Source organism: Papio anubis, chromosome 5, assembly GCF_008728515.1.
Source record: "Papio anubis isolate 15944 chromosome 5, Panubis1.0, whole genome shotgun sequence".
NCBI classification, from domain to species: Eukaryota; Metazoa; Chordata; class Mammalia; order Primates; family Cercopithecidae; genus Papio; species Papio anubis.
In genome coordinates this window covers 71,151,186-71,175,260 of record NC_044980.1, presented here as the reverse complement: position 1 = coordinate 71,175,260, position 24,075 = coordinate 71,151,186, and the positions used below count along the sequence as shown (strand labels likewise).

The following is a 24,075-nucleotide window of genomic DNA, read 5'->3' as shown; positions in this document are numbered from 1 at the left end:
TGCACTTCTTGTGATGACCCAGCACTCTCAGGTTTTTGCAATGTTAATTAGAATTCATGACAAAATAGATGCAAGGAAACGTTTTGTACCCTTCATAATTTTATAGAAAATTTATTGTTATTAGAGGAACCATTTGCTTAGTGTGATTTTTTTCATTACCAGCTTGTCAACTAGCATAGATAATCTAGAGAAAATATGAACTCCATAGATGGGGTGTCACTTTTGTTGATGGTTCATGTAGTTTACCTTGGAGCACAGCTAATGGCTGAAGTTCATAGCAACAGCACAGAAAAACGTGGCAACCAAGGGAAGATAAATGAACCATGTTTATTGCTTTAATATAAAAAATACATAAATGGAAAACTGCATTTGAATTTGATGAGCTCATTGCTAGTTTTGTTGGAGTGATTTATTTTTCCCCTTATATGAAAAGCTACTATTGACACAGTGAGATGGAAATTAACTGTCTGTTTTTTGGAAACCAATATTTTTGGTTTTAAAATCTGAGTAGATCATTTAATTTTAATTCTGAATGTTTTATAGAATATTGAACATTTAATAAACCAAAATTATTAATTTTCCTTGTATTGTTTAGCCCAGGGTCAGATTGTTAAAAATACATTATTAAGTATCTAAAATGGTCAGTTTTATTTTGTAAAGGTACTCTCTTTATATGCTTTTTAATTATTTTGATGTTTTCTTAAACTTTATTTGTATCTGTTTAATTAATGATATTTGTTAGTACCTTAGAAGGTGTTAGTACGTTAGAATTATTGTGTACATGTAGCTCTTGGTTTAATGAATTTAATATTGTGTGGTAGCTGATTTTCCATTTAATTTTCCATTTAATTAGTGTCAAAACACATTTGGAAGAAAATAATTGCTAAGACAGAATAACTTGATTTTACGTAGTATTTTAAAAAGTGAAACTGTGAATTACCTGTTCAGTTTCATGGATCATTTTATCCTAGGTACTATCCTTTATTTTTGCACTTTAATACCTTTTACCAATTGATCTTGATATTAATATAAGGTTGATAATACATAGGGATGTTTATATCTCACAGTGAGTTATTCTAGAGTTTAATGTCATAAACTTAGTTGTTGTAAGATATTTTAAAATGGTACTAATTGTCACTTTATAGAAATGTAATTATCACAAAATATAATTTCTAAAGAAATTATGTCTTTTGCAGAAGACATCAAAATGTGATTGAAAACATGGGCTTAACTTCCTTGCCATATGTGTAACAAATAGAAAATTATATGTATAATGCATTTTTATATAGTTCACACAAATAATCAATTCTGTGCTTTTTCGATTGAGGTGCATACATGCTGGGACCAGCAGGCACCAGTACATGGGTAGGGCTGGAGTCAATAAATGCAGCTTCACGTTTATACTGATTGGTAATTCATAAAATCCCCACAGGACTTGAAACTTGTTTAGCATAATAGCGAGTCTATATTCTGAGCTGTTTTCTTTCAATTGTATTGTTGGTTGCATATTAATAAACTAAATGTCAGCCAAGTAGAGGGACAAACACTCAAAATATGAATATCATTGTATCTAATATTTTTCAAAAAGTACCATTTCAGTAAGTTATATTTCTATTTAATTGCTTATTTTAAGTCATTGGGGAAATTTTAGACACTAAAATGAAGATCCCTAGTGTTCAGATAGAATATAGTATTAATTTGTTTTTCAAAACTGTATTATATTGTGGGCTAACTGCACATATATCATTTGTACATATATAGAAGTATTTGTGTAATATATATTCTGCTTAGTTTGTATCTTTAGAGTAAAGGAATCTTAATGTTACCACTTTGTAAAAGCATCACAGTTCAGAAACTAACATTATGATTCATTAATTGGTCTTGGAAAAGCCGCCTTTTGTTGGTAATATATTATTACAACTTATACACATTGTTATAAAAGTATTAAGAGCCCAGGTGATGTTCTAAAATTTCAGCCAGTGTGTTTTCTTTGTAAATAAATTATATTGGGTAAAAACTGGTGGATTAAGATGTATATGATTTGAAAGTGTTCTTCTGTTAAAAAACATTTATGAATTTCTCATATACTTTTTAACGTAAGTTCATTGTAGTATGATTGTCATTCTCATTTTAAACTGACACAATGTGATCTTTGTTATTTTGATTCTTTTTCTGAATATTGTTGTGAACAAAGTACTGAATTTTTAGATTAGAATTTAGGTTAGCTTTAAACATGAAAAATGTGCATAATTAATGTTTAATCCACATAGGAACAATGTATTGAAATTTAACTTGGTGAAATAAAAATGTCAGAATTTACTTCTCTTCAGAATAGTATTAGTTTTCTAGACATATTATAACTATTAAAATTATTCTTTGAAGAATAGGCACCTTAAAGTTTGTTATTCAAACATGAACATTCATTTTAATTGAATGACTGAATAATATTGATTGCCATTAAACTGATTACACTAATACCTGAGTATGACCTTTGATGTAGGGGAGAAACATTTTTTAATAAGTTACTATTTCTTTCTTTTCTAGTTGGTGGCTGGCAGTGTTGTGATGGCTTTTGAAGAAGTATGCCCGGACAGAATAGATCTGATTCATAAGAATTACCGCAAGCTATGTAACTTACTAGTGGATGTTGAAGAGTGGGGGCAGGTTGTCATAATCCACATGCTAACTCGATATGCTCGGACACAGTTTGTCAGCCCTTGGAAAGAGGTAAGTGTTGAACAGTCTTCCACTTTCAAATATACTAAGAGGATGGATGAGCTTTTTAAAACTTGTGCAAAAAATTAGGAGTAGTAAACTAGAGAAATCTGCATATTTAAGGAAGACTCATTGGTCTCTTGTTCTTTTACTAAAGCAGGCAACCAATATCAATGCAAGAATAATTGTCCATTGTTTTGGCACTGATTGATACATATATTTAGTGGTGTAAGTATGTACACTTTTAGTTTGATACTGGCAAGAGGCCCTCGTTAGGAGGAGCAGCATGACACCGTGTTTACAGTGACATTGCCAAACCATGGATTTTTTGGTTACTAGTTACTTTCACATCTTTGAGCCCCAGCTATTCCAGGTACTCATTTGTAAAAAAAGTAGGTGATGTGATTCTATAGCATGTGAATTTATACCTAAAGTAATTCATTTCTTGCCTCTATAGATAAATATTGTTGAACTTTTAAACTACTTTTTCCTAGTTTTGTATTTATAAAACATTTGTGTTCTTCTCTTCACTTTGGCTGGTAGCATTTAGTAGAATTAATAATTTAAGTGAAGCTATTTGTTTTCTTTGTGCAGATTAACATTAGAAGTATGCCTTATTCTTTTCTTCATATTGACAATTTAGAAAATTTTATCATATAGCTTGGAATTAAGATCCTTAGGATGTATACATTTAAGATTGAAGGTAATTTTAAACCAGTTTAAAGAAATCCTTAAATGTTATAAGAATAGCATATTCATTCTAATCTTTTGATGTCTTATTTTTTTTAAAATACAGTATTACAGATTTTAAAAACCAATTTGTGTAAAAAAATAAAAAGATTTTAAAAAGCGCCTGTTATATCAAAGTGTTCTGTATACATACTTATGATAGGCCTTGCGTGCTCAGTACATCTTGCTTTTGTTAATTAGAAAAATGTAAATAACATGGAAAAATGTGTATGATACATGCTTTCAATGACACATCAAGCTTGCAAATTATAAAATCTTGGTCAGTATTTTCTATATTGATTTAGTATTAGCATTAAAAACTATTTAGAAATGTTAATACTTCTTTATCCATAAGAGAGTAATACTGATTTTCATCTCACTTTTAATATTAACAAAATGATTATGTTATCTGTCTTAAAAATTGAAGTATGTTTTGAATTATTAATACATAAAAGTCTTATGTTACATAATGCTCTTAAATTGATGAAATTTCACTATCCTTGTGAACTTTAATTTTATAAAGTTAATTTTATTTATCATTGAGCAAAGTACATTTTTGATGGCACTTTTGCTAGATTAAGGAACATCTCTATGATGAAAATGTCCAGGCCCTTTTATGGTAACTTTGATGAGAGATTTTTGCTGCCAAACAGCTTATTTGTTTGATTTCAGCCAATTCCTTTCAAAACTTCTGCTCAGATTTTTTTTTTCTGTTGTATAAAGTTATAGGCAATTTTGCCTTAGCTAATCACAGTCACCATTTAAATTTTTAAATTTTACTTTCCTATCATTTTCAGTAGCTATATCCTTTGCTTGTAATTATATAGAAACTGGAGTTAAAATATATAGTTTACTTACCATACCTGCTAAAAATATGTAATGCATAGTAAAATCTCTGCTTTTATATGTTTGTCTATTTGTTTGTTTTTCTGTTCCTTGAATTTTATCTTATTTTAGATAAAATTTACTTTTAAAGCCATTGCAAAGGAAAGTTAAGTTCTCTACCATCATATACATTTATTTTTTAACAGATAATTTGAAAAATTGGCACTATATTCATTCTTGGTGTTTTCACATGTTAACTCCATGAACATGAATTAGGACAAATATGAGACGAAGTCTGGTCATTGTCTCTGACATACTGGAATGGGCTAAGTCATTTCTTTTCTTTGCCACTTACTTGCAATCCAACCTTGGAATTATTCTAAATGCTGTGCTTATTAGACTAATTTAGTGGTTTTCCAGTGTGCACATCAGCCCTCAGGATGTGCTAGCACTGCCACAGGAACAAGCAAAGCAGGGGCAGCGGTGCTCTAGACTGTGCGGCTTTTTGGGCTTCTGCTACTGTTTCAAACACAGAAGCCTTTTTTGCCTTCCTTTCTTATGCAGCTTTGAATTTGATTTCCTTTGAGAAAGATCCATTGGCTTAAAAGAAAGAAAGAAAACCACTTAAATAGAAGATTTGTAAGTTTAGCTAACTCGAATCTTGTTGTTTAATTATCGAAGCAATTCAAGTACATGTTCCCTTCTCATAACGTCTTGGTTGACCCCTTAAAGGCAATTATTGTTAACTGTTTAATTTCAGTTATTCTGGTGATTATCAATTTCACTTTGGATAAAATATTTCGCTTTATTTATTAACTTAAGTTCATATCAGTTGACCTCAATTCATGGAAAAATTATTCATTGATTGTTTAAGTTCTATTTGAGGGTCTTGTTTAGCCCAGAATAATCAGTATAACAGGCTTTTGTCTGCATACGTACATATGTTCAGTTCAAAAGCAGTGTGAAAGATTTGAAAGGCTCAGCCCTTATTGCAGTATTAGATTCAAGAATTGTACAGTATATTAGACTCTTGTTATAAATACATTATATAAAATTAAGGTTCAAATGAGTGGTCAACATTAGGACCATATCTGTGCTCTCACTCTTCCAGTTAACCCATCTCAGCCTTCCTCTGTGCTAATTATGATTTCGTTTTACTGAGAAACTTTGGAGTGAGCAGTCCAGCCATTTGTTGCCTTCAGTGCTTTCTGACCTAGGCTTGATGTTGCTTCCAACTTTTTAGGGACTACACATGGTAGTTTTAGCTTTAGAAGTTGGCAGACTAGGCCGGGCACGGTGGCTCACGCCTGTAATCCCAGCACTTTGGGAGGCCAAGGCAGGCGGATCACGAGGTCAGGAGATCGGGACCATCCCGGGTAACATGTTGAAACCCTGTCTCTAATAAAAATATTTAAAAAATTAGTCAGGTGTGGTGGTGGGTTCCTGTAGTCCCAGTTACTTGGGAGGCTGAGGCAGGAGAATGGCGTGAACCTGGGAGACGGAGCTTGCACTGAGCCGAGATCGCGCCACTGCACTTCAGCCTGGGTGTCTCAAAAAAAAAAAAAGTTGGCAGACTACATCTCAAAGCAGAGTTTGACCACGGCTAGAAGAAACTGAGAGGTATTTGACATTTATATTTGCTTGCTCTTTCTTATGTGATGTTGTAAAAGGAACACCATGTAGTAAAGAAAGGTTAAGATGATTATACAATAAAAAGACAAGCTGAAACAGTACTCTAGCAGAGTCATTCCTGAGAGGTTACCTCTCTTTTTTATCCTTTTACCATCAACATTTGAATGTGTTGTTTCATGTAATCATCCAAGTAGAAACGTCTTCATTCTAGCCCTCCATTCGCTTTTACCTGCAGGCAGAAGTCACTTACATAAATGCCATATGAGCACCATTTATTGATGAATTAAGGGCCATTTTACCTTGAAGTAAAGAATTTGCCAGTAGGAAAAAGTGTCACTAAAATAATATATTGACATAAAAGTTAAATTTATAATAAAAAACCTGCCTATAATACTGAATTTATTTAAATCCAGCAGTTTTCTCTCAGATACTAAGAGAAAATGTGAAAAAACAATACTGTGATGCTTTATACTTAATGGCTTATTTTTGCTATACTTTCTTTCTTTTTTTTTTCTTTTTTGAGCAGAGTCTCTCTCTGCTGCCCAGGCTGGGGTGCAGTGGTGCGTTCTTGGCTCACTGCAACCTCTTGCCTCCCAGGTTCAAGCGATTCTTCTGCCTCAGCCTCCCAAGCGGGTGGAATTACAGACATGCGCCACCAGGTCCAGCTAACTTTTGTATTTTTAGTAGAGATGGGGTTTCAGCATGTTGGCCAGGCTGTTGTTGAACTCCTGACCTCAAGTGATCCGCCCACCTCAGCCTCCCAGAGTGCTGGGATTACAGGTGTGAGCCACCATGCCTGGCCTGTAGTTTCTTACATAGTATTTCATTTGCCATAGGGCAATCAGAATTATTATACCCATTTTATATATGAAGAAATCGATATATACAGATTTTAGCAAGTCATTTAAGACAATATTAATTATAAAAGGTGGAGCAGAAATATAAGCAGAATTATCTGATGCCTAGGCCAGCATTATTGCCTTTGTATTTTATTACCCTGTGAGTTGTAAATTAAAATAATTTCTTAGTTACGTTAATAAGTTTTCTGTGTGTGTTTATTGTGTTCCAGTCAAAACCAACTTTGAGACTCCCAATCCAGTGCTTATGCAATTAGCTAACAACCATAATTAAATTTGCTTTCAAAGAGAAAAATCATGTTTCCTATAAAATTTTTACAAACATTTGTTTATGTTAATATACTTGAAGTGTGGCAAAATTGTTTTTTGTTGAGGAATCGAAAATTAGTAGATACACTTTTTGAGATGAGCTGATGTACATGCTTTTGTCAAGTTCTCAAATGAACACATCATATACAAACAAGCTTCAGGGGAAGAAGAGATTTTTAATTTAGTTTATTTGCATCATTATAGATCAGTATTTAGGCTGTTTATATGTAAATGTATGATTTGAGGAACAATTAAGTGTTGACAAAGTAGATTGCAGTCATATCAATTGCAGTGCATTTTCCATAATTTTTCTAACTGACATCTTTGATGATAAATAGTGGATGCCAAGTCAAAGCCGATTATACAGTGCACTAGGAATTCATGGGGCTGTCAGGGAGAAGACCGATTGACTTTAAATTTACATATTAATGAGAAGATTTGTTAAGAGGGTGCTTGACTATAGAAAATAACAGCGTATTTATAGGGCACGACATTTTATAAATAAAGCTGATGCAGGAAAATGGAAATTAAACCTTTTAGGTTAATAAATTCAAGAGACTGCTAAAATGCACAGTTGCATTTTTATTTTCTTAAATTTACCTTACTCTTTGCAGTCCATGTGGGTTGTTTTTTATTCTAGGTCAAATTTGTATCATTTTCAAGGATATAAAATTGCTTAAGTATTTTCTTTGTCATTCAAGCCTATTATGGGAGACTTCTTGAAGCATACATCTAGACCTCAAGACTAAAGTTGCTTTTCTACAATTAATCGATCTAAAAAAATAAATATTGTAAAACACAGAGTAAATTTTTAAAAGACTGATTTAAAATAAAAACCAGCATCCGTTAGTGGCATCAATTGTAAACTGAAAGGAAACTCTGACACTGGGGCCTGCCAGGAATGTTTTTAATTTTATGAATCTAGCTTTTTACAACTGAACTTCCTCTGGGAGATGAGAGGTTTTCAAGAATTATCAAAATATTTTACTTCAGTGATTTGGAAGTTAAAACTCTAAATATTTACCATTATTTTTTAGGATATGAATCTGGGTTATGTAATTCTGGTGGCAGTATTTATGCCAGTTTTAAATTTGGAGTAATTAATTTTGTCTCTCTCTGTGTATCTGTACATCAATTATAAAACCTTACATAAGTTTAACAAACTCTACATTTAGAATTTTGTTTGAAGTATTTTAAGGTAAGTTCTTAAGATTTTCAGAGGTAGCTATAAAATAACTTTTCAAAATGCAAAATTTATAAATGTAGTTTTTTGATGAGCAATTTTCTCTAGGTACAAAGGTACTTCAGGGAAGTACTTCATGAACTCCACATCCAGATCCTGTCTTAACAGACCAGAGTGTTAAAGATTATTGAGTTTTAATTTTCTTTACTGGTTAATTTTCTTTGTTAAAACAAATTTTGTCTTGGTTTTACTGGTGGACTATTATTGGATCCACAATTCTGTGGAATTTATTAAAAAAACAAAATACTGAGAAGTTGTGGTAGAATACATTCTTTACAGCACAATAAAGCAGTTTTTTGTGCATTGTTTTAGGCAACTATTGACAAAGGGTTCGACATATAATTTAATGTGAAACTAAGTCCCATGATCTAATATTGAAATAATGTCTCCTCTCTTCCCATTGGTTATGAAGCATTTATCGTAAAGATTCCTTATTCTTTTTGTTGTTCATAATTTATTCCTATTGATTGGATTTTTTTTAACTTATGAAGTTTTCTTTTTTTAAAAAAGAAAACTTTAATTTACCCAAGTAACATATGCATGGTTTAAAAGAAAGAAAATGAGAATAGTACTACAAGGCTTATGAGAAACATTTTTCTGTGTGACCCTTCTCAATGCCTGAATTAGCTTCTTCAGTTCTTTTCCCTTCTGTGTGTGAGCTCAAAAGTATCTGAGCCAGGTCTCAATCAATTTAGAAAGTTTATTTTGCCAAGGTTAGGGACGCATCTGTGCCATGTACAGCCTCAAATGGTCCTGATGACGTGTGCCCAAGGTTGCTACAGCTTGCTTTTATACATTTTAGTGAGACATAATACATCAGTCAATACCTGTAAGATGCACATTGGTTCAATCTGGAAAGGCAGGACAACTTGAAGATGGGGTTTCTAGGTCATAGATAGATTTAAAGATTTCTGATTAGCAATTAATTGAGAGTTAAGTTGTTATCTGAAGACCTGGAATCAATAGGACGGAAATGTCTGGGCCATAATAAGGGGTTGTGGCGACTAAAGTTTTATCTTGCAGATGAAGCCTCCAGGTAGTATGCTTCAGACAGAATAGATTATAAATGTTTCTTATCAGACTTAAGGTCTATGTTGATGTTAATGCTGGTTGGCTTTTCCTGAATTCCAAAAGGGAGGAGGGTATAATGAGGCGTGTCTGATCCACCCTTCCTATCATGGTCTGAACTAGTTTTTCAGGTTAACTTTGGAATGCCCTTGGCTGTGAGAAGGGGTCCCTTCAGGTGATTGTGGGGCTTAGAATTTTATTTTTGGTGTGTGTATGTGTGTATTTACCTTTCTCCATTTCTAGGTAATAGACGTATTTTGCTATTTGTTGATTTATCAATTTTAGGCATTATATATTGACTTCCTATTATAGAAATGGAGAATTTGTCATTCTTCTGTTACCTTATGCTTCTGCTTACCTCTTTCATCTTTGGAATGTAATTATACTAGAATTTTTTCAATCCATGTGTGTTCATTTTCCTATGACTTATGAATATTATTCAGCTGTTTAATAGCATTTTATCTCATGGAACTTTTTGTTCTTTTTGGAATCAAAAATTGCTTCATTTTAAATTTGCTTACGTTATCATGTCACTATACGAAGCATTCCAAGTTCTCCATTGGAATATTAAATATTCTCCAAATATTATTTTATGTGCATTTGTTTTATACTTCTTGTCTACCTAGTGTCAGTTCTCCCCCTCCCACTTATTTAAATAAGAGGATCCTGATTTTATTCAGAGTAGTGATATGCCCTGTGAAAAATATCAACTATACTAAACTCCTTTAGAGTCAGAAATAGTCATATGACCCACATCTGGAAATTGGAATTCTGGGGAAGCTATTGTTTTTCTGACAGACTTATTTGACATATATATATTTTACCCTTTGCCCTTTCTCATTATTCCTTCCCAGAATGCATGTGTGATGATTAAAGGTGCAATAGTCATTTTACAAGCGTAAGGATAAAGCTATACTCTGGGGGTGGGCAGAGCCGAAAAACAAAGTGTTTGGGCAACTTTTCATTTTATGGAGCTACCTAACTAGATATTTCTGTTATATATAGCTAAACACAGTTCTAACTAGTACAGTTGTCAGGTATATCAAGTATTTCAACAGCTTCGTTTTCTTCCCAGGAGACGTCTTCCGGGAGTCTTCACCCTCTGTTCTAATCTGATTGCTTACTAGGCCTGCCAGTTCCAATCTGTTGTTCTAGAACTTAATTTCGTGTCTCTTCTGTGTTAAATCATGTTTCTTAGGCTTTCTTCCTCTCTGTCTCTCTTTCTGTTTCTCTCTCTGTCTCTCTGTCTCTGTCTGTCTCTCTCCTCTTTTGGTTTTCCTGGCTTTGGAGCATATCCTCCAATGTTTTCTTAAGAATGAATAGATGGGAGATAAAATTTTGAGACTTTCAGTGTCACTCCCACACTTGATTGATATTTTACCTGGGCTCTTGGATTAGTATTCTCTTAGGCCTTGTGCAGTTGAAAATGTTTTATTGTTTCTTGTATATTTGATATCTTGCTGGATATGGTACGGTTGGGACACACCCTTTTCTTCTTCTGAGAACTCTGTAGACATTACTTAATTCTCTCCTGCAGTGAATGTTGCTGTGAAGAAATCTGAAGACAGCCAAAGATTTTTCTCCCTTGCAGGTGACTTGATTTTTTTTCTCTGCATGCTAAAAAAACCTCTTTACAAAGTCTTTGAAAATTAATCAGATTACATCTCAATGAGAATTATTCCATATGACCTCCAGGTTCACTTCTTTCTTTATTTTAGGGAATTTTCTTTTCTTTTTGTAATTTTAAAAATTTGATGTTTACATTTTTTTTTTCTGCTTCATTTGTCAGTTATATACTTCAGGAATACCCATTATTCTGTTTTATAATCTTTGTCTACCATGTCCATCATATTTTTTAAAAAATTTCTCTAATGTTTGTCCTTTTTCCTTTTTTCTTTTTTTTGGGACAGGATCTCACTCTGTCACCCAGGCTTGAGTACAGTGGTGTGATTACACTTCATTACAGCCTTGCCCTCCCAGGCTCAAGTGATTCTCCTGCCTGAGCCTCTTGAGTAGCTGGGACCACAGATGTGTGCCATCATGCTTGATAATTTTTGTATTTTTTTTTTTTTTTTTGAGATTGAGTCTCGCACTGTCACTCAAGGTGGAGTGCAGTGGCACGATCTTGGCTCATTGTAACCTCCGCCTCCCGGGTTCAAATGATTCTCCTGCCTCAGCCTCCCAAGTAGCTGGGATTACAGGTGCCTGCCACCATGCCTGCCTAATTTTTGTGTTTTTAGTAGAGATGGGGTTTTACTGTGTTGGCCAGGTTGGTTTCGAATGCCTGACTTTATGTGATCCGCCCGCCTCGGCCTCCCAAAGTGCTGGGATTACAGGTTTGAGCCACCGTGCCTGGCCTAATTTTTGTATTTTTTATAAAGACAGGATTTCACTATGTTGGCTAGGCTGATCTTGAACTCCCCAAGTGTGATCCTCCTGCCTTGACCTCCCAAAGTGCTGTGATTACAGGTGTGAGCCACTATGCTAGGCCACATTTTTGTCTTTTTATTTACATTTGTATTATTTCAAGTTGTTTCATTGACAGTAATTTGATTTTCAATGGTCTAATCTTTTTTTTTAGTTTTTATTTTTAATTCCGTTAATTTAGTAACAGTATTGCTTTGATCTGTTGTTTACTTACTCAGGTTTGAATTTCGTATTTCCTTTATTCTATAGTTTAATCATCTTATCTTTGAACTTCTGTTGGATTGAATTCGTGTTCTTAGTAACGTGTTGGATAATATGCTTTTGACACCTACATATAGTCCATTATATGTGTGAGGAGTGTGGTCAGGGAGAAAGATCCTTCTTTCCCCTTGCCCTACTGGCTGTTGGAGGTAATCAACAGTGTCTACCACATTCTCCATAATAACTTAAAAAATTTTTGAAGAGACTGTGATTTGGAAAGAATATTTGTTTCATCTGTTAGGATATTTACTATTCATGTATATATATGTAGTATAGATATTAGGTTAAAATGAAAAGTGTTCTGACAAAATTCTTTTATCTCAGGAGTACACCTGTTCCCTCTAGATTTTGAAATGGTCTATTTTAGTTTGATCACAACGTAGTATATTTTAATTCATTAAAATAGATGTCTGGTAGGTGGGGAAGGCCTGATACATTGTAAGTTGGAAGCTCTTAATTAATTTATAAGGAAAATAATGGACCGTTTCTTGTTCTCATTTATTAGGAAGTACTGCAGGCTGTGTCATCTAAGTTGCTGATTCATTCCAATTTTTAAAATTTGTTGTGGAAATGTTCACATTTAAAAAAATCAGCTCATACTGACCTTTGTGAAATGCTTTAAAGAACTCTGTTAAAAAATGTTAGTTAAAAATAAATTTTCTTGAGCTGATGTCCTTCAGAAACACCAATTTTTCTTAGATAAATAACTTCATACATTTTCATATACAGTACATAGAAAAACCATTCCTGGTATAGTAGAGCTACATTCTGAAAAAAAAAAAACTTTTTTTTTTTTAGACAAAATAAATCCCTTTTCCTCTTCACCCTCCATCCTCTTTATTCTGTGTATGTCCCGCTGAAAATTCATGTACTTGTCTAGCATGGGGCTTATAGTATGCCGTATGTAAGCACTAGATGATGGTGCTGGTTAGTTATCCAGTTGACATGCTTACCATTTTGTAATTTGAACAGTTCTAGCCATGTTATTGGAATTAAAAATTTAGGGCCAGACATTGACCTTTGCTTTTTCAACATTTCCTTTAGTGGTTAGCTACTGCCTTCCTCAACCCAGTAGAGACCTTGACAGATTCCCTGTTATAAGTAATTGCTTCCAGAGCTAGGTGTTATTCCTGTTAATTTATTTAGGGGCCAGTAAGATTTAGTGCCTATATATAAAAACATATATTTGTATGTGTGTGATTCCATATATAAAATAATGTATTTATTGATTTAATGATTTAGTTTTTATTTTTATACATTCAGCTTACTTAGTAAAAGGTGAAAGATTTATACAGTCTGAAGAGAAACCAGAGTATAGCTTACTTAGAATATAAAATCTCTTCAGTGAGTTTATATTAGCACTTTCTCTCACTTTCTGTTTCCTAAACATCCTTTTTATGTGATCAACCTTATTTTTGCATTTCTTATAATTTAAAAAATTTTATCTTTATATTGTGTACTGTTAGTGAACTTTTATTACTGTTTTATGTCATTTTGGGTTTCCTAAATTTTCTTTTCAAGTTTTTCACTGTAAGTCACAGTTCCAAGAGAAACGGATAAGTTGTTTTTAATCCATATTTTTCCCAACATTTTATTTTAAGAATTTTCAAAAGGGAAGTGATGTCAGTAAAAATGGCAGAGTAGAGAACTCCCAAGAGCTTGTTGCTCCACAGAGATACAAGAAAATGGTAAAGGGATCAATTCAACAAGAAGAGCTAATTATCCTAAATATATATGCACCCAATACAGGAGCACCCAGATTCATAAAGCAAGTCCTTAGAGACTTACAAAGAGACTTAGAATCCCACACAATAATAATGGGAGACTTTAACACTCCACTGTCAACGTTAGACAGATCGAGACAGAAAGTTAACAAGGATATCCAGGAATTGAACTCAACTCTGCACCAAGCGGACCTAATAGACATCTACAGAACTCTCCACCCCGAATCAACAGAATATACATTCTTCTCAGCACCACATCGCACTTATTCCAAAATTGACCACATAGTTGGAAGTAAAGCATTCCTCAGCAAATGTACAAGAACAGAAATTATAACAAACTGTCTCTCAGACCACAGTACAATCAAACTATAACTCAGTATTAAGAAACTTACTCAAAACTGCTCAACTATATGGAAACTGAACAACCTTCTCCTGAATGACTACTGGGTACATAACGAAATGAAGGCTGAAATAAAGATGGGTCTTTGAAACCAATGAGAACAAAGATACAACATACCAGAATATCTGGGATACATTTAAAGTAGTGTGTAGAGGGAAATTTATAGCACTTAATGCCCACAAGAGAAAGCAGGAAAGATCGAAAATTGACCCCCTAACATCACAATTAAAAGAACTAGAGAAGCAAGAGCAAACACATTCAAAAGCTAGCAGAAGGCAAGAAATAACTAATATCAGAGCAGAACTGAAGGAGATAGAGGCACAAAAAACCCTTCAAAAAATCAGTGAATCCAGGAGCTGGTTTTTTGAAAAGATCAACAAAATTGATAGACCTCTAGCAAGACTAATAAAGAAGAAAAGAGAGAAGAATCAAATAGACGCTATAAAAAATGATAAAGGGGATATTACCACCGATCCCACAGAAATACAAACTACCATCAGAGAATTCTATAAACACCTCTATGCAAATAAACTAGAAAACCTAGAAGACAGGAATAAATTCCTGGACACATACACCCTCCCAAGACTAAACCAGGAAGAAGTTGAATCCCTGAATGGACCAATAGCAGGCTCTGAAATTGAAGCAATAATTAATAGCGTACCAACCAAAAAAAAGGCCAGAACCAGACGGATTCACAGCCGAATTCTACCAGAGGTACAAGGAGGAGCTGGTACCATTCCTTCTGAAACTATTCCAATCAATAGAAAAAGAGGGAACCCTCCCTAACTCATTTTATGAGGCCAACATCAACCTGATACCAAAGCCTGACAGAGACACAACAAAAAAAGAGAATTTTAGACCAATATCCCTGATGAACATCGATGCACAAATCCTCAGTAAAATACTGGCAAACCAAATCCAGCAGCATATCAAAAAGCTTATCCGCCATGATCAAGTGGGCTTCGTCCCTGGGATGCAAGGCTGGTTCAACATACGCAAATCAATAAATGTAATCCATCACGTAAACAGAACCAAAGACAAAAACCACATGATTATCTCAATAGATGCAGAAAAGTCCTCTGACAAAATTCAACAGCCCTTCATGCTAAAAACTCTCAATAAATTCGGTATTGATGGAACGTATCTCAAAATTATAAGAACTATTTATGACAAATCCACAGCCAATGTCATACTGAATGGGCAAAAACTGGAGGCATTCCCTTTGAAAACTGGTACAAGACAGGGATGCCCTCTCTTACCTCTCCTATTCAACACAGTGTTGGGAGTTCTGACCAGGGCAATCAGGCAGGAGAAAGAAATAAAGGGTATTCAATTAGGAAAAGAGGAAGTCAAATTGTCCCTGTTTGCAGATGACATGATTGTATATTTAGAAAACCCCATCATCTCAGCCCCAAATCTCCTGAAGCTGATAAGCAACTTCAGCAAAGTCTCAGGATACAAAATCAATGTGCAAATACCACAAGCATTCCTATACACCAATAACAGGCCAACAGCCGAATCATGAGAGAACTCCCATTCACAATTGCTTCAAATAGAATAAAATACCTAGGAATCCAACTTACAAGGGATGTAAAGGACCTCTTCAAGGAGAACTACAAACCAGTGCTCAAGGAAATAAAAGAGGGCACAAACAAATGGAAGAACATTCCATGCTCATGGATAGGAAGAATCAATATCATGAAAATGGCCATACTGCCCAAGGTAATTTATAGATTCAATGCCATCCCCATTAAGCTACCAATGACTTTCTTCACAGAACTGTTCAAGTTCTGTGAAGAACTTTCAAGTTCATATGGATCCAAAAAAGAGTCCATATTGCCAAGACAATCCTAAGCAAAAAGAACAAAGTTGGAGGCATCACATTTCCTGACTTCAAACTATACTACAAGGCTACAGTAACCAAAACAGCATGGTACTGGTACCAAAACAGAAATATAGACCAATAGAACAGAACAGAGCCCTCAGAGATAATACCACACATCTACAATCATCTGATCTTTGACAAACCTGACAAAAACAAGCAGTGGGGAAAGGATTCCCTATTTAATAAATGGTGCTGGGAAAACTGGCTAGCCATATGTAGAAAGCTGAAACTGGATCTCTTCCTTACACCTTATACGACAATTAATTCAAGATGGATTAGAGGCTTAAATGTTAAAGCTAAAACCATAAAAACCCTAGAAGAAAACCTAAGCAATACCATTCAGGACATAGGCATGTGCAAGGACTTCATGACTAAAACACCAAAAGCAATGGCAACAAATGCCAAAATTGACAAAATGGGATCTAATTAAACTAAAGAGCTTCTGCACAGCAAAAGAAACTACCATCAGAGTGAACAGGCAACCTACAGAATGGGAGAACATTTTTGTAATCTACTCATCTGACAAAGGGCTAATATCCAGAACCTACAAAGAACTCAAACAAATTTACAAGAGAAAAGCAAACAAACCCATCAAAAAGTGGGCAAAGGATATGAACAGACACTTCTCAAAAGAAGACATTTATGCAGCCAACGGACACATGAAAAAATGCTCATCATCACTGGTCATCAGAGAAATGCAAATCAAAACCACAATGAGATACCATCTCATACTAGTTAGAATGACAATCATTAAAAAGTCAGGAAACAACAGGTGCTGGAGAGGATGTGGAGAAATAGGAACACTTTTACACTGTTGGTGGGACTGTAAACTAGTTCAACCATTGTGGAAGACAGTGTGGCGATTCCTCAAGAATCTAGAACTAGAAATACCATTTGACCCAGCCATCCCATTAGTGGGTATATACCCAAAGGATTATAAATCATGCTGCTATAAAGACACATGCACACGTATGTTTATTGCAGCACTATTCACAATAGCAAAGACTTGGAACCAACGCAAATGTCCATCAATGACAGACTGGATTAAGAAAATGCGGCGCATATATACCATGGAATACTATGCAGCCATAAAAAAGGATGAGTTCGTGTCCTTTGTGGGGACACGGATGTAGCTGGAAACCATCGTTCTCAGCATACTATCACAAGAACAGAAAACCAAACACTGCATGTTCTCACTCATAGGTGGGAACTGAACAATGAGACCACTTGGACACAGGAAGGGGAACATCACACACCGGGGCCTGTCGTGGGGTGAGGGGAGGGATAGCATTAAGAGATATACCTAGTGTAAATGACGAGTTAATGGGTGCAGCACACCAACATGGCACATGTATACATATGTAACAAACCTGCACCTTGTGCACATGTACCCTAGAACTTAAAGTATAATAAAAAAGAAAAAAAGTAGCTTAGAAATGACTGTAAACAAACAAAATCCTGATAGGCAGCAACAATAATCCCCAGGGAGGAGTTAGAATCTGAGTTAGTTACCACATCATAATATTCAAAATGTCTAGTTTTTAGCGGAAAATGATGAGGAATGTAAAGAAATCAGTAACTTTTTTCCATCCACAAGAAGAAGAGAAAATAATGGAAACTGTATCTGAGGAAGTCCAGACATTGGATTTGCTAGCCCGGGTTTTAAATCACCATGTTAAATATGCTGAAACAGCTAAATGAAACCAGGAAAACAATGACTCTCCAAGTAGAGAATATCAGTATATAGAGAGAAATGATGCAAAGAAACCAAATAGAAATACTAGAAGGAAAAAGTATAATAACTTAAATGAAGTATTCACAAGTAGAGATCAGCAGCAGATTTGAACAGGCAGAAAATTTGAACAGGCAGAACTGGTGAACTTAAAGATAAGTCAATTGAGATTATCTAATGTAGGGAGTAGAAAGTCAAAAAGCATGAAGATGAACAGAGCCCAAGAGACTTAAGAGGCATGTGGGATGCCATCAAGTGTACCAGCACACATAATACATATTCCAGGAGGAAAGGAGACAGAGAAAGGGGCAGACAGAATAGCTGAAGAAAAAAATGGCCGAAAATTTCCCAATTTGATGAAAGACAGTAATCAACACATTCAGAAAGCTCATCAGAATCTAAGTAGGAGCAATTCTGAATGCAAACCAAGACACATGATACGGTTTGGGTCTGTGTCCCCCCCCAAATCTCACCTTGAACTGTGATAATCCCCACATGTCAAGAGCGAGACCAGGTGGAGATAACTGAATCATGGGGGGCAGTTTTCCCCCTACTGTTCTCATGATAGTGGGTGAGTTCTCCCGAGATCTGATGGTTTTATAAGGGGCTTTCCCCTTCACTCTATTCTCATTCTCTCTCCTGCTACCCTGTTAAGAGGTACCTACCACCATGATTGTAAGTTTCCTGAGGCCTCCCCAGCCATGCTGAATTGTGAGTCACTTAAACCTCTTTTCTTAATTACTCAGTCTCTGGTATTTCTTCATAGCAGTGTGAGAATGGACTAATACAGCACATAAGGATCACATTATCAAAAGCTAAGGACAAAAAGAGAATCTTGAGAGCAGCAAGAGAAGTGACTCATTATTTACAAGGATTCCTCAATAAGATCAACAGCTAGTTTCTCATTAGAAACCATGGGACCAGAAGGCAGTTGAGGAACCATATTTGAAGTGTTGAAAGAAGTAAAAAAGTCAACAAGTAAGTTCTTATTTGGCAAAACTTTCCTTCAAAAATGGAGAAATGAGTACATGCCTGTATTGGTATAACAGTCCAATGTTGTAGATGCATTTCATAGTAAGATGCAGACATTAGTACACATTACTCCTAAACACTTCAGTATGTATATCATTAATTAGAGTTTAATACTTGTTTATGATTGTTTTTCCTTTTGTTGGCATAAAATCTTCACAGTGAAATGCACAAATTTTAGAGTTTTGATAATTGCATGTATGTTAGTAACACACAAACTCTTTTCATTATATGAAGTATTACTATTATCCTTCCAAGTTAGTTGTTTGCCCTCAGATGCAAGTATTGTTTTAATTTTTTTCTTTATAGTTTTGTGTTCAAAAAGTAAAGGATTTGAGATATTACCATACTTCTACATTTATACACACACACACACACACACACACACACACCGAATATATGGCATATGTTTAGTGTATGTACACACACAAAAGCAGAAGCACTGATGTCTGGATCAGAGAAGAGACTTTTTATTCACTCATGGTTATCTTAGTGTCACTTTCCTGCACTTCTGTTCCCTATGAGGGTGATGTTATGAGGGTTAGTGCCACCTGCATATCTTGGGGGATGGGGAGTTGTAATACAGGAGAGGAGCTCCTCCTAAATGAATGAATCTCAGAATTTATATAGGACTCTGTATTAGTCCGTTTTCATGCTACTGATAAAGACATCCCCAAGACTGGGCAATTTACAAAAGAAAAAGGTTTATTGGACTTACAATTCTATGTGGCTGGGGAGTGCTCACAATCATGGTGGAAGGTGAAAGGCACGTCTCACATGGTGGCAGACAAGAGAAGAGAGAGCTTGTGCAAGGAAACTCCCCTTTTTAGAACCATCAGATCTCAAAAGACTTATTTGCTAACATAGCATGGGAAAGACTTACCCCCATGATTCAATTACCTCCCACTGGGTTCCTCCCATGACACATGGGAATTGTGGGGAACCATATCAGACTATGTGCATCTCAGAGCTTATATAGGACTGCTTTTGCGTCTGCTGCTCCCCCGCTGTGTAGGGATATTTACCTTATCTTTCTAATGTAAACAGGACAATGTCTGTTTTTCCATTATCCTGTGAAATTTAAATGATGGAAGATAAACCCATACATCTCCTTGGATGTCTGTCTCTGTGTCTTTAACTTCCAAGACTCATTTGCCATTTACTCATATGTTAATCCAGGTTGCCAGCACTCTTTGCTCAGGAAGCCCTGATCATGCAGAAACATGGATATAATCATGGAACATTGTTTACTGATAACAAAGATTAATTTAACTTGTTGTAGAACTTAATATAATTAGATGCATATTGTGTTCTTTTTGGTACATCTTCCTTTACTCAGCATTATATTTTGGAGATTGATCCACATTGTATTGGTAGTTGATTTTTAGAATCTTCAAAATAGTATGTTCAGTGTTATTTTGCTGAATAATAGTCTATTGCATGAATATTCCATAGTTTATCCATTCTCATATTAATAAATACCTGAGCTATTTCCAGTGTTTTGTCTATTGTAATAAATCTGTTAGGAACATTCTTAAACAAATCTTTTTATGTTTTTGTATATATTGGGTCAATACCTAGACATAGAATTATTGGATCATAAGGTAGATATATTTTGGTTCTGCAAGAACTTGTCAGTCTTTTTCCCAAAGTAGTTGTATTATTGTTTCAGTTTGCTACAGTTGCCATGACAAAATACCACAGATTGGGTGGCTTAAACAACAGAAATTTATTTTCTCACAGTTCTGATGTCTAGAAGTGCAAGATCTCAAGGTGTTGGCAGGTTTGGTTTCTCCTGAGGCCTCTGTCCTTTGCTTACAGGTGGCCATCTTCTCACTGTGTCTGCATATTCCTAGGGCTTTCCTGAGTATCCAGATTTCCTTCTTTTATTAGGACACTAGTCACATTGTATTAGGGCCCACCCTCATGGCCTCATTTTAATGTAATCACCTCTTTAAAGGCCCTGTCTCCAAATATAGTCACATTTGGAGGTTAAGGCTTCAACAGAAGAATTTAGGGTTGGGGAGCACAGTTCGGCCCATAACAAGCAAGCTATAAACCGTACAGTGACATCTGGAGATTTTGTTTGCTCCATATCCTCACCAATATTTGGTAATGTTAATGTTATTCATTCTGGCCATTCTGTTGGGTTTTGCAATTAAAATGAGTTCTCTTAGTGGTATTCTAATAAAGAATTATTTAATCCTTTTTTTTTTTTTAAATGAGTCAGGGTCTCTGTTGCCCAGGTTGGGGTGCAGTAACGCCATCTTGGCTCTCTGCTGACTCAACCTCCCAGGTCCAAGTGATCCTCCCATCTCAGTTTCCCGAGTAGCTATGACTACAGGCACACACTGCCATGCCTGGCTAATTTTTTGTATTTTTAGTAGAGACGGGGTTTCGCCATGTTGCTCAGGCTGGTCTTGAACTCCAGGGCTCAAGTGATTCACCTGCTTCAGCCTCCCAAAGTGCTGGGATTACAGAATAATTATTTAATTCTGAGATGGTTTGAGGTTAGAAAACTTGGTCCTTTTTTCCTCAAAAACCATAACTAGATAATTGAAGGATTAGAAAAAAATTAAAAATCAATGTCAGAGCCTCCTTGAACCCTTCTGTTACACACCCATTCCCCTCGTACCCCCTTCCGCTGCTTGGCAGTCACAGACTGCACCCACTTATGTTTGAGTGATGACTGCTGTACACCCATGGAGCTGTCATCTTTGCCTCCAGTGCCACAGGTCTTTGCGTAAGCATATGTTTTCATTTCTGTAGGGTTCTATAGTAAGCATGCGCCTTTCCCCATCTTACCTCCAGTTGCTACTCTCCAAAGGCAAACAGATCTAACTCTTTTAGCTTTGTCTTCTACTGGTTGTCTTTATATTTTTAAAAATAACTTGTGTATATGATTTTGTTTCCCCAGTGACTCAGTGTATCCTATAATTTAGATACAGGAATATTTTGGAAATAATGAAGAATAAATAGTCCTTTTATGAAACTTTATATAAAAACCTTTTATATTCCAATTATTTCCGTTTTTTGCTTTTTTAAAATGTTAAGTTGGTGTTTTGTGGAGATGTAGTTTTCTACCCTCCCTTTACCTAGAATATAAGTTTTTTTCCTGTTTTATGTATTAGAGTTCCTCATAGTATTAAACAAATGGAACTTTTAGTTAATTGCCTTCCTTCTTAGGATGTCCACAAATATTGTGAAACCTCTGCTTTAACCCATTTGTTTTTATGCCCTGGAGGAGAATTAAACATCAATTTCAATTCAACACACATTTACTTTCCTGTCTGTAATATAAACTTTTTATTTTAGAGATTAAGGTATGGAGAGAATGAATACATGAGGAATCATGATTAGTTCTACTTAGGATCATTGTAATTTTGTTTCATAATTTATGATCAAATGAAAACTACTCTAAAATGCATTTTGCTTAACAAAAAGTGATTCTATTTTATTCCCCATTACTGGATCTACTTTAATTAGTTTTTAAAGAAGTAGGACCCTTATTTCTCATGTCTTGAAACGCTTAGACCTAAGTTCAACATGTTTCATGAGCATATTTTATTTCAGAAAATTTGAAAAATGGCTTATTATAAATACTCCAGATTTCTCAGTAACAAAGTTTGGAAAATGCTGCATTCAGAAAGCTTGTTTCTTACATACTAGCACTGAACATCTCGTCATAAGAAATGAAATGTGTTGTGGGCAATTGAACACTGAAGTTTCATCGTGGCTCAACACAAAGTTACTGTGCACAGGTGTTTCTATAATTGTGATGTATTGGGGGAGATTCAGTGTTCAATGGTCCTCAAACCCACACTTCCACCTGTGTGGTATAGTGGTCACTGGGCTGTGTTATAAAACATGTAAACTGTACAGCATAGCAGTTTCTTCACAGAAGGAAAAAAATCTCAAACCAGTATGCATATCCTTTGTTGTTTTACATAGACACAAATTTTGGGGAAGGAGACTTTTTTTCTTCTTTGTGAAAAATATTAAAATAAAAGTTTCATTAAACATGAATATTTTTTCCAGTGAATTATCTCTAATAATGTATTCTATTACTACTTAGTAACTAATTTGACTGAGTGATTATTATATTACTAACCACCTACCCCACCCTGGTCTTCTCAGGAACATCTAACCTAATGTCAGAGAGATGTAACACAATATACCGCTGTGGTATGTGTCATGGACTGATTGTTTGCATCCCCTCTGAGTGCATAATTGAAGACTTAGCCCCAGGGTGATGATATTTAGAGATGGGGCATTTGGGAGGTAATGAGGTTTAGAGGAGGTCACGAGAGTGGGGCCCTCATGATGGGATTAGTGCCCTTCTAAGATGAGACATAATGAGCTTGCTTCCTCTTTTCCACCATATGAGGTAGCTGTCCACATGCTAGGAGGAGGGCCTTCACCAGGAATTGAATCACTTGCCTCTTGATCTTGGACTTTTCAGCCTCAAGAACTGTGAGAAATAAATGTCTCTTGTTTCAGGCAACCTACACTGTGGTATTTTGTTATAACAGCCTGAGTTGATTGGTGCAGTATCTTAGATTACATGGGAATGTCATGATGTGTTAAAGTCACTTTTAAACATTTTGGAAGAGAGTAAGGCCACAGCAGGTTGCAGAGATTGTTTCATACTGGTGTAAATCTCGAGATGTCGCTAGCACTCTTCAGGCTGCCTTGGAGTTCAGAAGGCAAGTGGGTATATTCAGGGTCTTTTATGAGACTACTATAAATGCCAAGGTAATAAAGGCCAGAGGTGACAGGATAAAGAATAATAATTCCTGAGTTCAAATCTTGGCTCTACCATTTTTAATCTCTGTGACTACTGAAAATTTATGTAAATTGTGTGCACCTCAGTTCTTTCATCTGTGAAAAAGATAGTAAATACCTGCTTTCTTTACCACATAGGGTGGTTCTCAGGTTTCAGAGAGGTATTTGTTCAAGTGTTTTATTAATACTAGGAGTTTCTTAAGCCGAAGTTGTTTTTTATTTCTACTAAGTCCATTGCTACTGGTCACATGATACAAAAGTAGATTTTTTTCAGGAATGTTTGATTCCTTTATCAATTTTTATACATAAAAATGTTTTGCTGTATGCAATTTTAACTGTCACTAATTTTATTTTTTATTTTTCTATTATTCCTTATGAACTGACAAAAGATCATAATTTGTGTTTATTTCTTAGGAAATCCAGTCAGATAAAATAAATCTCCCTGTGTCTTAAG

The 24,075-nt window shown here is 35.1% G+C and overlaps 1 protein-coding gene across 6 annotated transcripts in view; it reads left to right on the top strand.

Annotated features, from left to right (window-relative positions):
* AP3B1 (adaptor related protein complex 3 subunit beta 1) overlaps positions 1–24,075 on the top strand; it is a 301,940-nt gene that overhangs the window by 80,326 nt on the left and 197,539 nt on the right. For all 6 annotated transcript variants that reach the window (XR_001903494.2, XM_003899849.4, XM_021939489.1 and 3 more), the window contains one exon: positions 2,545–2,727. Coding sequence is in view for 5 of the 6 variants with exons in the window: in XM_003899849.4 (XP_003899898.3) it covers positions 2,545–2,727 (183 nt within the window). In the remaining variant the exon portion in view is untranslated. The remainder of the gene's footprint in view (positions 1–2,544; positions 2,728–24,075) is intronic.